At 46.4% G+C, this 14,795-nt stretch overlaps 1 protein-coding gene across 1 annotated transcript in view; it reads left to right on the forward strand.

Annotated features, from left to right (window-relative positions):
• Nucleotides 1-14,795, forward strand: part of ndst1b (N-deacetylase/N-sulfotransferase (heparan glucosaminyl) 1b) — a 36,600-nt gene that overhangs the window by 19,175 nt on the left and 2,630 nt on the right. The window contains exons 2-12 of the mRNA XM_079167060.1: nucleotides 5,085-6,104; nucleotides 7,509-7,991; nucleotides 8,718-8,805; nucleotides 9,143-9,297; nucleotides 10,104-10,289; nucleotides 11,408-11,536; nucleotides 12,350-12,532; nucleotides 12,948-13,044; nucleotides 13,279-13,402; nucleotides 14,195-14,369; nucleotides 14,473-14,643. Of these exons, the coding sequence (XP_079023186.1) occupies nucleotides 5,559-6,104; nucleotides 7,509-7,991; nucleotides 8,718-8,805; nucleotides 9,143-9,297; nucleotides 10,104-10,289; nucleotides 11,408-11,536; nucleotides 12,350-12,532; nucleotides 12,948-13,044; nucleotides 13,279-13,402; nucleotides 14,195-14,369; nucleotides 14,473-14,643 (2,337 nt within the window). The 5' untranslated portion in view covers nucleotides 5,085-5,558. The remainder of the gene's footprint in view (nucleotides 1-5,084; nucleotides 6,105-7,508; nucleotides 7,992-8,717; nucleotides 8,806-9,142; nucleotides 9,298-10,103; nucleotides 10,290-11,407; nucleotides 11,537-12,349; nucleotides 12,533-12,947; nucleotides 13,045-13,278; nucleotides 13,403-14,194; nucleotides 14,370-14,472; nucleotides 14,644-14,795) is intronic.

Genomic DNA, 14,795 nt, shown 5'->3' on the forward strand with positions numbered 1-14,795 from the left:
TCATTATTGCTCTTAGGAAAAGATTGCAGTCCCTTGTCTGGTTTTGAAGATGAGTCTCTGCCTCTTTGTCCCATTACTGTGTCAACGAATAACATTGCAATCATTTCAATTACGACAGCGCTGGGGCCGAGGTCTCCAAGTAGGGCCTTGAGATGTAATTGGAGGGGCACGGGCGAATCGAGGAAAGGCATCTTTCTTCTGTGAAATTGCCTCAGTCTTGGGGACAGTAAATTGAGGATGAGAAAAATGATGTGATAATTCAGCTGCATGATTTGGTAGGGAGGGGGGGGGGGGGTGAATGTTCTGAAAGTCACTTTCTAGAGAATTGGAAGGCAAAACTACATTTCCCTCCCGAGTCCTCTGTCCTTCACGCAGTGGCGTGAAATGAATTGATGAGACAGAGGGAGAGGGAAGTGTCGGTGTAAATGTTTGCAGCTAGAATGAAGCTGCCTGCTTGTGCATTCAGATTGGCTGAGGGCTGGGAGGCTCAAGCTGGAGTAAAAATACGGCGCCGCGTTCCACGCTATTTCATGGCCTAAGCCTTTAATCGCAGCAGCAGCCACAATGGATGCATAAAATGGAATTCAAATTTCAGATTGATTGATTCCATATTGATGAATGCCAAGGCTGGTTTAAGGAAAGCAAGAAAAAAAAAACTGACTTTTTAAATGTAACCTTTTTAACAAGGCGAGTCCTTGCTCCCTCTCGTGTGCCTGTTTGTTGCTTTAGATGTGCTTCCAAAGAAATATGAACATTTTTGCTTTTTTTTTTAAGTTTAATCTCTGGCATGAAAGGGTCGGAGGCTCGATGCAAATCCAGAAATTTGCTTTCGCTTTGCTTCTTGCTGCATGTGGTGGAGAATGCCAGCACAGTGGTCTTGTAGCACCATTTTTGTAACGAGGCGAGGAGTAACCTCTCCTCCATACAATGTTCACTCTCCTTCATCTCTCTATTGTGTCTAGTTTCTTAATCCCTTCCAGGCATCTCTCACAGTAACGGAGCTGGCATAAGCACGTTTGTTACTGTTTGCAGTGTCGTGATTAACAGGATTACAGATTGGGGATTACACCGGCGTCGTTCTTAACCTTGACCCCTGCTCCCGTGTACCATTCAAACGGTGCGACCAAAGTTGTTTTTTGTCTTTTGTGAGGCCTGAGTGTTTGCACAAAAGCTCAGCAATATTTGTTCAGGAATAAAACAAAACACACAAGCTTTGTGTTGTTGGATGATTTGGACTCGGCTAATGAGTCTCCCGGGTGCGTCTCCGCTGTGATGGAGCCACTGTGGTAGATGCAAATCAATACAAAGATACAGACAACAAAAAAAAGTGACAACAGTAGCCTTTTGATGAGCGTCCTATGGATTACCGCCCTCCCTCTATTTCCTGTTGCACAGTTTCTCCTGCGTCTCCATGGAGAACGTGTGGTTGCCAAGGTCTGTGGTGATTGAACACAGAGGGTCATCGTTTATTTCTGTCAGTCAGGGGCGAGGGGATGGATCGGGGGGGAGAGGGGAGGGCAGTGGGGGGAGAACGGGGGGGGGGGGCTGTTGGGTCCTGAGGGGCTCGAAGGGTTCAGCTCTCCTTTTTTTTTTAAAGTTTATTTGTCGAAGGGATCACCCACGGCTAGTCTGACTCTGCTCGACGGTGTTAATGTACTGACTCTCCTCGCAAGCCCTGGGACACTTTGTCGTATTCACACTTTAGAAGAAGTGCAACAGCAGTGTCGGGGAGGGAGGGGGGGGGGTGAACAGGACGTGTGAGGCTACATATGGCCAACGTTAGCGTTGTTTATCCAGGGAGTTGTTACAGCTGAGGACCAGGCTCCGTCCCCCTGTTCCTCATCGTCTCTCATTAATCTAGCAGCATGGTGCTGGCCTGCTTCCCATGATGTAGAGGGAGCAGGTTTTAGTGACCACCCACCCCGAGGAAAAGCATTAGTCTGTCCTCTCGACCGTCACCTGCCGTTGTTTATGCCTCCACTTCACTCTGTCACCATCTTTCAGCTGCTATAAAATAACGAGGGGACTATTTTAATTGATGTTTTCAAAGCCTTGAGATTGATGGTCGCCTCGGGGGGGGAATTTCTCGCTCATTTCTCCCGCCAATCTGTTTTTTTTCCTCGAGGTTTGGTAGTTGATCATCTTGTCTTTCCGCTTTGCTCGTTTTTCCCTTTCCACTCATGTTACTGCTCTTTTTTTCTTTTTTTTTACTCTCTCTTATTGGTCCGTCTTCCACCTCCATTTAGTCCACATGTGCGGATACTGAGCTTCATATTCAGTCTGAGCTCTTTCCATCTTTGGGAATGAAAAGATTGGCTATCAGATACGCATTAGTCTCCATCTGCCTCTCCCTTTATGCACGAGTTAAAACACTGACTCTCTTTGGCAGACTCGGGTCTCTACGCACCTTTTGGCTGCTCTGTACCTTGCGTATGTGTCTGCTGGCTACACCTCTCATCCGCTGAACATGAAATATTCATGTTCTCGTTTCTTCCTCTACATTTTTGCATCAATTACCGCGGAGGGAGAGGTTTGCGGTCGTATCTCGGGCTTCGTCTGAGGTACGCATGGCACAGAATGTAGAAGACACATTAAGTAAGATGGTGCAGACGTTTGAGATCCATTAGCCATTACTCTCTTATGCCAGTGCTATATCCTCGTCTCCATTATAGTCTAATGTATTGTGCTCTATTTAGCTGGCCCGATCTCCAAGCTATAGTTTCACACTCGAGGCCTTGAGCTTTCCATCTATTTGTGTCGGCGGCTCTCTTACTCCCCCTCTCAGGCTGTCACATTCTCTCTCCCTTCCTTCCTTCCTTCGGTTGTAGCTCTCTCAGTCTGAAGGTCAACACTGGGAGGCGGTCATCACCTCTGCGGATTGGGCAAGAAGTGAGGTTTTCTGCGCCTCTACTATGTTTGTGGTCTGTCGCCATTTAATCTGCTCTCAAGCCCTTTTCAGCAGTGTCAATAAAGTCACAGCAGAGCTCATTGTCTCCCTGCAGACGCAGATAACGCGTCTTCATTCGGATTAATCATTAACAGAAAATGACTAAACAAGATTGCCTTTTTCCTAAAGACTGGAGCCTGGTGATGTGTTTGAAATCATTATTGCATTATTAATAACGTTATTTTACCATTATCAATATAAAACTCTCATACATGTGCACAAGGGAGACGTTACTTATTCATGTTGGGATGGTTTCACACCCTTTCACTGATGTGCGGTAGTGGTGGGCAAAGAAATGCAGCAATGCACCAGCAAAGGCCGAGAAGAAAAACGCCGGCTGTGGAATGTTAAAAAATATATATGTCAAAGATGCAAACTGCGCTTTGGTAAGAAACCAAGCAAACCACGGGGCACCTTTAATTGACATATTTGATCAAATGTTTGAATTTTATATCTTTTGGTTTTTGACTATTGGTTGAACAAAACAATTAGTTTGGAAATTTTGGAAACAAATATTTTGCCAAACTTTCCCCAAAAGACCCCAAAACTGATAAGCCTCGGTGTTGTGTTTAAAGTCGTCTCCTCTGCTGCTTCACTGTTTCCAGCAGCAGTCACTTCCTGTGGCTAATCATTCTTTGATATGCCACGACACAAACCCCGGCTCCCTCAGAAACCAACAAACAAGGCATCGTGAGGATCTTCAAGCAACCAGGGCTGTTGGTTTTTGTCTGCTCGGCTGCGATACATTCTCTTGAACGCCCACTGTTTTTTCACGGCCTCTCTTTACATTTACTCCCCGTAAAGAGGAAACTTGGACAGGACTCAGAGAAAAGTGTGATTTCTTCCACTGCAGCCGCGGGGAGATTTAAGGCATCCTGTTAAGCTTAGCTGGGAGGCTGGAGGGGGCAGAGCTACTCCCCAGAATGCTGACCTTGATAACATTAAAGGGACACTATATGGGCTGTACTTTTCACAAAGAAATACTGTGTTTACATGAACGATAACTTCAGTAATCAAAGGATCATCTAATAGGGAAATCTGTTAGATGGAATGACCTGCAGCCCATAGGATCCACTGGGCTGAGCACCGTATGGCTACTCTTGTATTTTTAATGTTACTCACCTTTTAATTAAACCTTTATAGTGTTACTAATACACCCTTTGACGGCATTATCAAATCCATTTTATGTCTGATTTGTGTCTGATTTGTGTCTTGAGTCTTGATGGGTTTTGGTGGTCACTGTTTAATGGCCTTGGAGTTGTGACTCTACTCTAATGTGGTATCTAGGGTTTTATAAAGGGTTGCGTGTGCACCTCGATAGCTCTCCAGCTTAATGGACGGAGCATTTCCATGCAAAGGTAATGATGCTCCGTGTCGTTTCTCCAGCGGGCCTCTAAATGGAGAAATTATGTATTTGTAAGCGGCGAGTTCACACCGTTCTCATGCCGCCTTGTGTACTTTTCTCATTCGGCTTGATGGGGATTGGCTAAAGGGCTGGTGTGTTACGATAGGCCTGCAGAGGGTATGGGGCTGTATATTGAGTGTGATGAGGGCTTTTCTCCCGGAGTAATGGATCCTACTGTTGCCAGGTCTGTCTGTCACTGTCATCCACTCCTCTGCTCTTGGATTGCTTCCCTTCCGTCAGCTTGCTTTTCTCCCTTCACCTGCACTCCATTTTGGTCTAGATACTGTTGAGGATTTGAGGGGAATAGAAGGGGAGTGTCCCCCGCGGGTGATGGCTTCACTTGTATGCAGTCGCACAGTCCTACTGGACTGAACCGGGGATTGGCTCGCCTCGAGGCTTTGTTGTCACTCACTTTCTGCCTATTGATTGTGTGGAGGCTGCGTGAGCAAGTGTATTTTTTATTTATTTCTGTGTGTATGTGCGTTTATGTTTGCGCTCACAGGGGTTAGGAGCGTGTGTGTGTAGGGGGGGAAATTGGCAGCTCTTACTGTGTAGGTGATTGCAAGGACTACTTTGGAGTGAACTTTTGGAGTGTTGGCACCGGCAGTATACACGCATCTCCCACACACAGCTGAACCCACACAACAAAAGAAGGCAATATGTCGTTTCTTCTATAGGTGCTGCTGCTCTTTCAGATTTTGACATTTTCTTCTGTCCTGTTGTTTTTTCTAGGTGAGGAGATTCGATCCTAAGGGAATGGTGCTGCTGAGATGACCTGCGTGACATTGCTTTTCTCAAGAGGTCATTCTCCAATCAAGAGAGCGGGGCGAAATCTAACCGGGACATGGTTGGCAGGTTCACATGATGGACAGGTGATGGAGTCCTCCATCATCTTTCTCCACCAGTGACTCGGCCTGCCAGAACCTCCCTCTGAGGCATAAGTGTGCACCCAGCGGTCCAAGGCCCCCTATTTCTCTGCCATGGTGACATAAGCAGTGCTGCAATATGAGGGAGAGCCAACGTGAGACCGTCTCATTTCTTTCTCCAGTAGCTGCCGCAGCTGCTGCTTTAACGCCGTTTGTGTTTAGCTCGATAGCGAGGCTGACTCTGCTGTGAATAATCCCTGCTCGCCGTTTTCTACCCACGCCGAGAGAGACTGTCCCCGTGTTGCTGGGCTGGTGGGGCGGAGCGGTGTGGCGCGAGACGATGCTGGGATGCGTGACACGCCTCCGTCGGCTGGTCCGTCTCCTCCCCCTGCAGACCTCCCTCCTCCTCCTCTTCCTCTTCTGCACTGTCAGCGTCTTCATCTCTGCCTACTTCCTCTATGGCGTCAAGCGGGAGCTGGAGCCATCGGGAGGGGGCGTGTCCGGGGCCGAGGGAGCGTCCGCGGACTCCGATGACCCGAGGGTCACGCCGTCCCGGCTGCTGCCGCTGCGGGGCGTCTCAGGGGGCCCAGGGGTGGATCCCGGAGGGGCCAGGACAGATCCTGTGGTTCTGGTGTTTGTGGAAAGCCAGTATTCTCAACTGGGTCAGGAGATTGTGGCCATCTTGGAGTCTGGCCGGTTCAAGTACCGGACTGAGATCTCTCCCGGTAAAGGGGACATGCCCACGCTGACGGACAAAGACAGAGGGCGTTTCACACTGGTGATTTACGAGAACATTCTCAAGTATGTTAACTTGGACGCCTGGAACCGAGAGCTGCTGGACAAATACTGTGTGGAATATGGAGTGGGCATCATTGGCTTCTTCAAGGTTAGGACAACACCACACTCCCTCTCCTCCCTCCCTCCCTCTTTCCTCTCACTCACACCTTCTGCCCTGTCCATCTGGCTCCTCCGTCTCTAAGGAGATGGGATTCACAGGGTTGGAAAGACCTGGCTGGTTCAGTATCACTCAGTCCTGTTGCGTTTTTATCCTATCCTCTATGTATTTTTTTGTTCATCTTTATTCTGCAACCTGGTCTCCTTCACTCTTCTTGCCCAGTCTCTTGTTTCTCTTTTCTTCTCTTCTCTCCTTAGTTTTAGTTACTCTAAAGTGCTCTACACCTCTTTCTTCCTCTATACCTCTTTTACCTTCTCTCTCTTCTTCTCTCTCTCTCTCTCTCCCAGTAATCCCTAGCTGAGCCTGTTTGCCTAAAGGCCTGTTTTCCGGTCTTATGGTTTTGATCACCATCTCTGAGCCATGGAAAGAATAAGAGATGTGGAGGCATGGATGGTGGTGCCGTGATATTAGGGGTGTAGGTGAAGGTTAGAAATGAAAGCCTGGTGGGATTTACCAGCTATTGGGAGAGGAGGAAGCAGAGCAAGGGTGTGCATCCCAATGAATGGACACACAACGCTGCTGCTCGGCTATCTGAACCGATCTGCCTGCAGTAGAGCCCAACTGATGTCCGGATACCCGATTTTAGCATATTACAAATCTGCATCGGCACGTGTGTTAAGAAACGAGAGATGGATAACAAGAAAATGCAATACAAATATACAGAATGTAATTAGGATTAACACATATTTATGGTCATTTACACATTTTGTCACCTTCACTTCTACATTGGGTTTTAATAAGGTCGGAAGAAATGAAAAAAATAAACGGAATAAATGGTTGATTTTATAATATTTACACATACAGCAATCGGGTCTGTGGGGCCGGATGAAAGAATATATTGAAACTGATATATTGTTATTGGATTTTTCCAATGTTGGTGTCTGTGAGGCTGTAGTTAATGGATGCGAACACCACAAAGCGTGTGGTGGTCCTTTATCTTACACCCACCACACAGGCATCGTGGTGAAGTTTCTAAGACTTAAGTAAAAGTGCAGGAGAAAGTAGGACTTGTGGAGATGTGAGAGATTTGGAGAATGACACATTATAGAGGAGAAATTTCAATGAATAATCACTGAACCCCTAAGACTTTGAATCTTAGAGGACACAGCAGGAGGTCATTCATTTTGACTGCAATCTCGGAGCACAGCAGATTGAGCATAGCAGGTAGACGCTTGCCTCATGCCTTCACGTTTGAGTAGGCCTGACATTCTTCATTTCACACATGATTGGAGGAATTGGGGAATTATATCCAATACGTTTCTATCTTCATCACTCTGGTGTATGATGAATACTGTGTGACTTCTCTCTCTTGTCTCCGTCTCTCTGTTGAATCAGGCCAATGAAAACAGTCTGCTCAGTGCCCAGCTGAAAGGCTTCCCTCTCTTTCTGCACTCCAACTTGGGTCTGAAGGACTGCACCGTCAACCCCAAGTCCCCCTTGCTCTTTATCACTCGATCCGGGCAGCCCCTGCCAGGTCCTCTCCCCGGGGACGACTGGACCGTGTTCCAGTCCAACCACTCCACGTACGAGCCCGTGTTGCTGGCCAAGACCCAGTCAGCTGAGAGCGTCGCGTCGATGGGGCAGAACGCCGCTCTGCTCCCGTCGGTGGTGCAGGACCTGGGGCTCCACGACGGTATCCAGAGGGTCCTGTTCGGCAACAACTTGGTCTTCTGGTTGCACAAGCTGGTGTTTGTGGACGCCGTGGCCTTTCTGACGGGGAAGAGGCTCTCGCTGTCCCTGGAGCGCTACATCCTGGTGGATATAGACGACATCTTTGTGGGCAAAGAGGGCACCCGCATGAAGGTGCCTGATGTAAAGGTGAGTTTGTGCATGAGTTTGAGAGTGAAATAAAAACTTTTATCAGAGTAGAAACAGCTCTTTGCTAAAATATCAAAAATTGCCTCACACGTAGCATGTGGTACCCTGTGCCAGTCATACAGAAAAACCCGTCTCCCGCTCCTCTACTCCCTTTGAATGCGTTCGTCCCAGTAGGCCGCTCAAAGCTGACAGGCCCCACTGCTCACACTGTCACAGAAGCTCCACAGCAATGAATATTTCAGGGGCCCAGAGACATACAAAGAATGTTGAAAAGCTCCTTGTTTGCGTCCCCTCAGAGCAGAACAGACCCCCTCACATCTGGAGGCCGAGGGTATAAGAAAATAAAATATATATATATATATATATATGGAGGAAGCATCAAGCCGCCTCGCTGGCAGAGCAACAGCAAGCTTTTAGGAACAAATCACACCCTGACAAGACGAGAGAAATCAGTGAGCGAGAGAGAGGGTGTGTGCTGGGTCTCCTCCAGCGTGGAGATCAAATGAAACAAACACCCGAATCAGAGGAGAGAGAAATATCAAACGGAATGAAGGAGAGGAGTGAGGCAACCGGGACTGGATGTTGGATGTTTACCGAGAGAAACTTGCGGAGTGAAATATGTATGTGGGCACGCGGGTGTTCTCGCGCTTCCTCATTAATGCGCTCGTGCACCGGTATGAGCAAAACGTGTATTGACTCACTCTTGCTTTCCTCCCACCGTTTCAGGCCCTGCTGGAGACTCAAAGGGAGCTGCGCACCCATGTGCCCAACTTCACCTTCAATCTGGGTTTCTCAGGGAAATTCTTTCACGCCGGTAAGACGCGGCCCGTGAAGAGAGCCTTTGCTACTGTTCATCCGAGCAGAGATGAGAACACGTACTAAACCAGAAGAGATAACGCCTCTGTTTTGATTCACAATGTTTTAATTTCTCTGCTCCACTTCTTCTCCTTCATGCCCTGACTTTATTTCTTCTGCTATTAATCTCCCACATGCTGCTCGCTAATATTTGAACTTCTCCCTCTGCCTCTCTGACTTTCATTTCCTCCCTGATCCCATTTCACCTCTGCCTCCTCTTTGTCATTGTCCATTTTTTTGTCCCTTGTTTTTCTGTTAACCTCCTCCCTCCTTTACACTCTCTCTGTCACGTCCAGGATCCGATGAGGAGGACCTGGGAGACGACCTGCTGCTTTCCTACGTGAAGGAGTTTTGGTGGTTCCCTCACATGTGGAGCCACATGCAGCCCCATCTATTCCACAACCAGTCCGTGCTGGCCGAGCAGATGTTGCTCAACAAGAAATTTGCCATGGTGAGTCACAGGGGGGGGCAAAGGTCGGATCACAGCTTTGGGTGAGCGCCTGATCAGAGCTGTTCTTGTTCAAATAGCGGTCTTAGGCAAGCTGTTAATGCTTTTTACAAGCCAAATTCTGTAAGATGTGAGTCCTGGTGGACAATACCTGTGGTTACAGAGGTAACGGCAAGTTTAATACTCCAGTAAACACTACTACGTTGTCAGGAATACAGGAAGAGCAACGGGTGTATCTGTTCGCTGTGCAGCCAAACAGAGTCGCATTGTTTTAATTTCCAGTCAAAAATATTTCCAACTGCTACGGGATTCCGTGCTGCACACAACAGTAGGTCACAGTGGAGTTTGTTAGCTTGCTCAGGTTGGAGAGGTGCAGTCTAACTGTGGCGGATCTTTCTTGTTCCATTTCGTCCTTGTCAAAATAAAAACAGACAGAGAGGGGACGAAAATGAGATTGGCATTTTTGTCACCCTTCGTTTTGCCAGTATTAGCATCAGCAACGACCGGAAGAGAGCGAACAGTAAACGGTGTGAAAATTGTGGTTTTCTTGTGAATCCCTCCTGTGAATGAAGGCTATCTGAGTCCAGCGTGGGAGTGGTGGACTCCACCACCACCACCAATACAATCTACGATATAGAGAGAGAATCACTGAACGTTAAAGCATTAAATGACTGATTTTGGGGGGTTTGATTTCATGAAAATCTTAAGGATTATATTCTAGCTTTCATATGTCGGGAACATGATGGGTTGCCCTTTTTCATTCTCTCTTTTTTTATCTTGCCTCCCAACTCTCACTCTTCAACCTCTAGGAGCATGGGATCCCCACTAACATGGGCTACGCGGTGGCGCCCCACCACTCTGGCGTCTACCCTGTCCACATGCAGCTGTACGACGCCTGGAAGAAGGTGTGGGGCATTAAGGTGACCAGCACAGAGGAATACCCACACCTGAAGCCTGCCCGCTTCCGCCGAGGTTTCATCCACAGCGGCATTAGCGTAAGACCACTTCTCATCCACACCGAGCGTCCATGAGGCCTCATTATCTTGTTACCTCTGGCCTGTTGTTTTCCCTCCACTTGTCTTCTCAACGTCCATTATCTTTTCAGCTAATAATCCCTTTCAGGGTTCTCTTTCTCCATCAACATATGCTATCCTTCATTCATTAATTATCTCGCCGTCTCTACCTCCTCCAGTTCTTTTGTACTTATTCTTCGCTCATGACCAGCGGCTACTCTCCATCCTGCATTTTTCCATCATCCCTCTTTCCATTCCGCCTCTGCTTTCCTTAAGTGCTGTCCCCAAAGATACTGAGCAGAATCTTATTGTCATGTACGGTATATCACCGAGGCAATCCTCTCATTAGTCTTAGCTGGGCTGCTGTATTCTTCTCCTAAGTAAGAGATAATAGTGTGGGAAAGTCGAGTGAACCTGTCCAGGCCTCAGCACCACCACATAGCACAGCAAATGTCTGCACACAACCAATCACTAAAATGTCAACACCCCCCCCAAAGAAAACTGCACCCCCATGCAACTTCACAGCGCCAGCCGGTGCTGAATAATATACTCATGAGAGCAGAATTAAAGTTGAATAGATAACATTCAAGAGGTTCAAAAAAAAAAAAAAGGAAGACATCTTATCTATGTCTTTCCGAGGTTGACCTTCAGCGCTGATAGGAAACGGTGCAGCCTCGATCCAGTTCCTTTGTAGCGTTGGCATTCAGTCAGCCTGTGTGGTCTCAGAGCTCTACAACCGTCCTTCAGATAGCGCCGCAGTCTGAATGGACAGTCTCCACTGCTTACTGATGATTGATATTCAGTTCCCCTGACACTCCAAACTGTAAACGCATTTCCATGAATTTCCATATAGACTCGGAGTGAATAAGGGGTTTGCTTTGGCTAGATGAGCTGCATAATATGAATGTTATTGAGAGCAAACAATGTGTGGGGTAACCGCCTGGAGTCCTGACAGCGCCGCTCTCAACGGAGGGCTGATGGTGTTTTTGTTTATTTGTGTGGATGCATTTCTTTGTGATTTCCTTCATCAATGTGTGTGTGTGTGTGAGTGAATTCCTTTTTTTTTTTGTCCTTTTAGTGACTTTGTGTTTATTTCACAGGTGCTGCCCAGGCAGACGTGTGGTCTTTTCACACACACCATCTTCTATAAAGACTACCCAGGCAGTCCGAATGAACTGGACAAGCTCATCAATGGCGGAGAACTCTTCCTCACTGTTTTGCTGAACCCTGTGAGTCAAGCATACATCCACAAGGCACAGCTTTTGTCTTGCACACTTGGAAACCCATTAACTGGCGGTGCAAATTGAAATCTAAATGAGGGACGGGACAATGACTCGGCAGTGAGTCATGCAGTGATGTCGGCATCGTGCTTTCTGTTTTTTACACTACTGTGAAAGCTTCTTTTATTGGAGTGGCATTTTTGAGATGATAAAAAAAGGTGACTTTTATGACGATATCTGCCACAAAAGTCACCCTGAATAGTCTGCAGATAATTTTATTCCTCTCAATTCCTCTTTAAAACGAAACCATGTTCAAACTTTGAATAAGCACCCTTTGTTCAAGTAATTTCATTATTATTTGGTCTTTCCCTTACATCAATTTCTCCACGACTTTATCTTGAAGTGCGTTTGTATAAGCGTGAAAGGGACGCAATTACTCTTGTATTTTTAGTGGCCTGTCAGTGACTCTGCCTCGGTTAAAAGAGGGGTTCTTGATTTTCTTAAAATAGTCGGATATGAGAATTGCAACAGGATCAGTTTCGAAAGCAATTTCATCATCCGTGATAAACAACATCTACAGAAAAGATGGATACAATGTCCATATGAGCACCAAACATTGTTATCTTAAGGTTTTAGCAGGTGTGCTGTCCTTATTCTGATGAGAATTAGACAAATCAATTAATCGACTAACTGTTTCAGCTTCAGCTAAGTTAACATAGCACACATTACTGATAATGTGCCGTTGAAACAATTCATACCACCCATCCCCAGTTTATAGCATATTGAGTTACGTCTTCCTCTGCTTGTTCCTTCCCATCACAGATCAGTATCTTCATGACCCATCTGTCCAACTATGGGAATGATCGCCTCGGCCTGTACACCTTCAAAAGCCTGGTGATGTTCCTCCAGACGTGGACCAACCTGAAGATGCAGACCTTGCCACCTGTTCAGCTGGCTCAGAAGTACTTCAGCCTCTTCCCCTCCGAGAGAGATCCACTCTGGCAGGTGATGGTGATATCATGTATTTATATATTTATTGCATATTAGATTTGCACCCAGCAGTCATTTTTTTTGACAGCTTTCAGTTGAATGCTGAAATAATGACACGAAATGGCAGACGACGTTGCTGTATAAAACACATTGTATCCCCTAAAATATGTAATTAAACAGTAATAGCTTCAATCCTTTGAAATAATGACCGTGGTAATGAGTAATACATTGTTTTATGGATGGATGGAGAGCAATGTCATTACTCATCGTAACATATTTTATTAAAATGCATCTCATTTGTTAACTGTAGTGCCCGACGAACAAAGATTAACCTACTTTCACTTGTATTGTTGAATCGAGGTATTTGTTAGAACTTTTGTAGAAACCACACTTGAAACAAAACGATTGTTTATCTCTTTTGTGGCTACAGGATCCTTGCGAGGACAAAAGGCACAAGGACATCTGGTCCAAAGAGAAAACATGTGACCGCTTCCCCAAACTGCTCGTCATCGGGCCTCAGAAGACGGGTGAGAAACAGTGCTTCAGCACCACCTACAGGATGAATCTGGAAATGATTAAAATAGAAGTTCATCGTTCAGTTGGAAGCAGAAGTCGAGTCATGTTCAGAGTGGTTTGAATGCTGCTGTTGTTTAGACTGTGTGTTCATCTTATAATGAGATGTGCACTCCCTTAAACCCTTTTCCTCTTTTCTTCCCCTCTTTGTCTTGTCTTTGTCGCTTGCTCTTTCTTTCTCCTCTCAGGGACGACAGCGCTCTACCTGTTTCTTGGCATGCACCCTGACCTGACCAGTAACTACCCGAGCAAGGAGACCTTTGAGGAGATCCAGTTCTTCAATGGGCACAACTACCACAGAGGCATTGACTGGTAAGAAACCTCACAGACTTGTGTGACGTAAGCAGTGCATGGCAGCAGCTACCAACACATTTAACTAGCTTCAGGATTTTATGTGCATTATTTCCTTTGATTTTGGGTGTTTACTTGTTTTTGACGTTTGTTGAGTTCAATTTAGATGTTAAGTTTTGTGGGCACAGACTTGTTGTGGCTTGAGGGAGTAAAACTCGGTGGCAAAGTACAGATGCAATAGTAAAACTTAAAATATACAGGAAACCTCTGAATATTTCATCTCTGTAGGAATGCAGGTGAAATCAAGTTACAAAAACATGAAAGAACAGTTGAAAAAAACATTAGATTGAATTCTGACTTTCTCATTAAATTTCCAACCCCACGGTGGTCGGGGTGTTTCTGTTTAATGCAAATGAAATCAAGAAGCAAAATGCAAATGATGCCGAGACGCCACTCGACAACAAATACACTCATTAGTGAAATTCCTAAGAGCAAGACCAGCCGCACAAACACCTATTTAGATAAACCTTCCCTTGAGTTTCCTGTAGGTGTAACGAGAAGCTTCATGCAGCAGAGCAAAAAGAGTCCAACACAAAATTCACTTGGCAGGCTTGATATTTATGTTGAGCGGGCAGCCCAAATGTGAATATCGTAAGTGCTGCTCGATGGGTTTTTTCTTTATACGAGGTGACAATCTGTTGTACATGGCCGATCACCCACGTAGCGTACAGAGAAATTATTCTTATCTACGGAGAGCAAATTGGACCGGATCAACTACGGCTGCTTGTAACACTTGTGTTTGCTGTGCGTTAGGTATATGGAGTACTTCCCCCTGCCTTCCAACACAAGTTCGGACTACTACTTTGAGAAGAGTGCCAACTACTTTGACTCTGAGGTGGCTGCTCAGAGGGCTGCAGCCCTCCTGCCCAAAGCCAAGATCGTCACCATCCTCATCAACCCAGCGGACAGAGCTTACTCTTGGTACCAGGTATGTCACAGGCAACCCTGAACTAGTATCATAAGCATCTTTTAAACAAAAACCACCGTAGTATAATTAGATTTATTTTGCTCACTTCTCTGTCTGCCCACAGCACCAAAGAGCCCACGATGACCCGGTGGCGTTGAAGTACTCCTTCCATGACGTCATCACCGCAAGCCACGACGCTCCGGTCAAACTACGGGTCCTCCAGAATCGCTGTCTGGTGCCAGGCTGGTACGCCATCCACCTGGAGCGCTGGCTCAACTTCTACCACTCCAGCCAGGTACTGTGGGAGTGTTCATGCACGTAGTGGTGGGCAGCGTGCAGTTACAAGCCAAGTTAGCTGAAGTTGGGATGTGAAAACGGTCTCCTCTGTGTAAATCAAACTTTATGGATGGCTGGCAGGTATTTTTTTTTTCCTGAAAGGTTTGAGGT

This window comes from Pholis gunnellus, assembly GCF_910591455.1.
Source record: "Pholis gunnellus genome assembly, chromosome: 10".
NCBI lineage: Eukaryota > Metazoa > Chordata > Actinopteri > Perciformes > Pholidae > Pholis > Pholis gunnellus.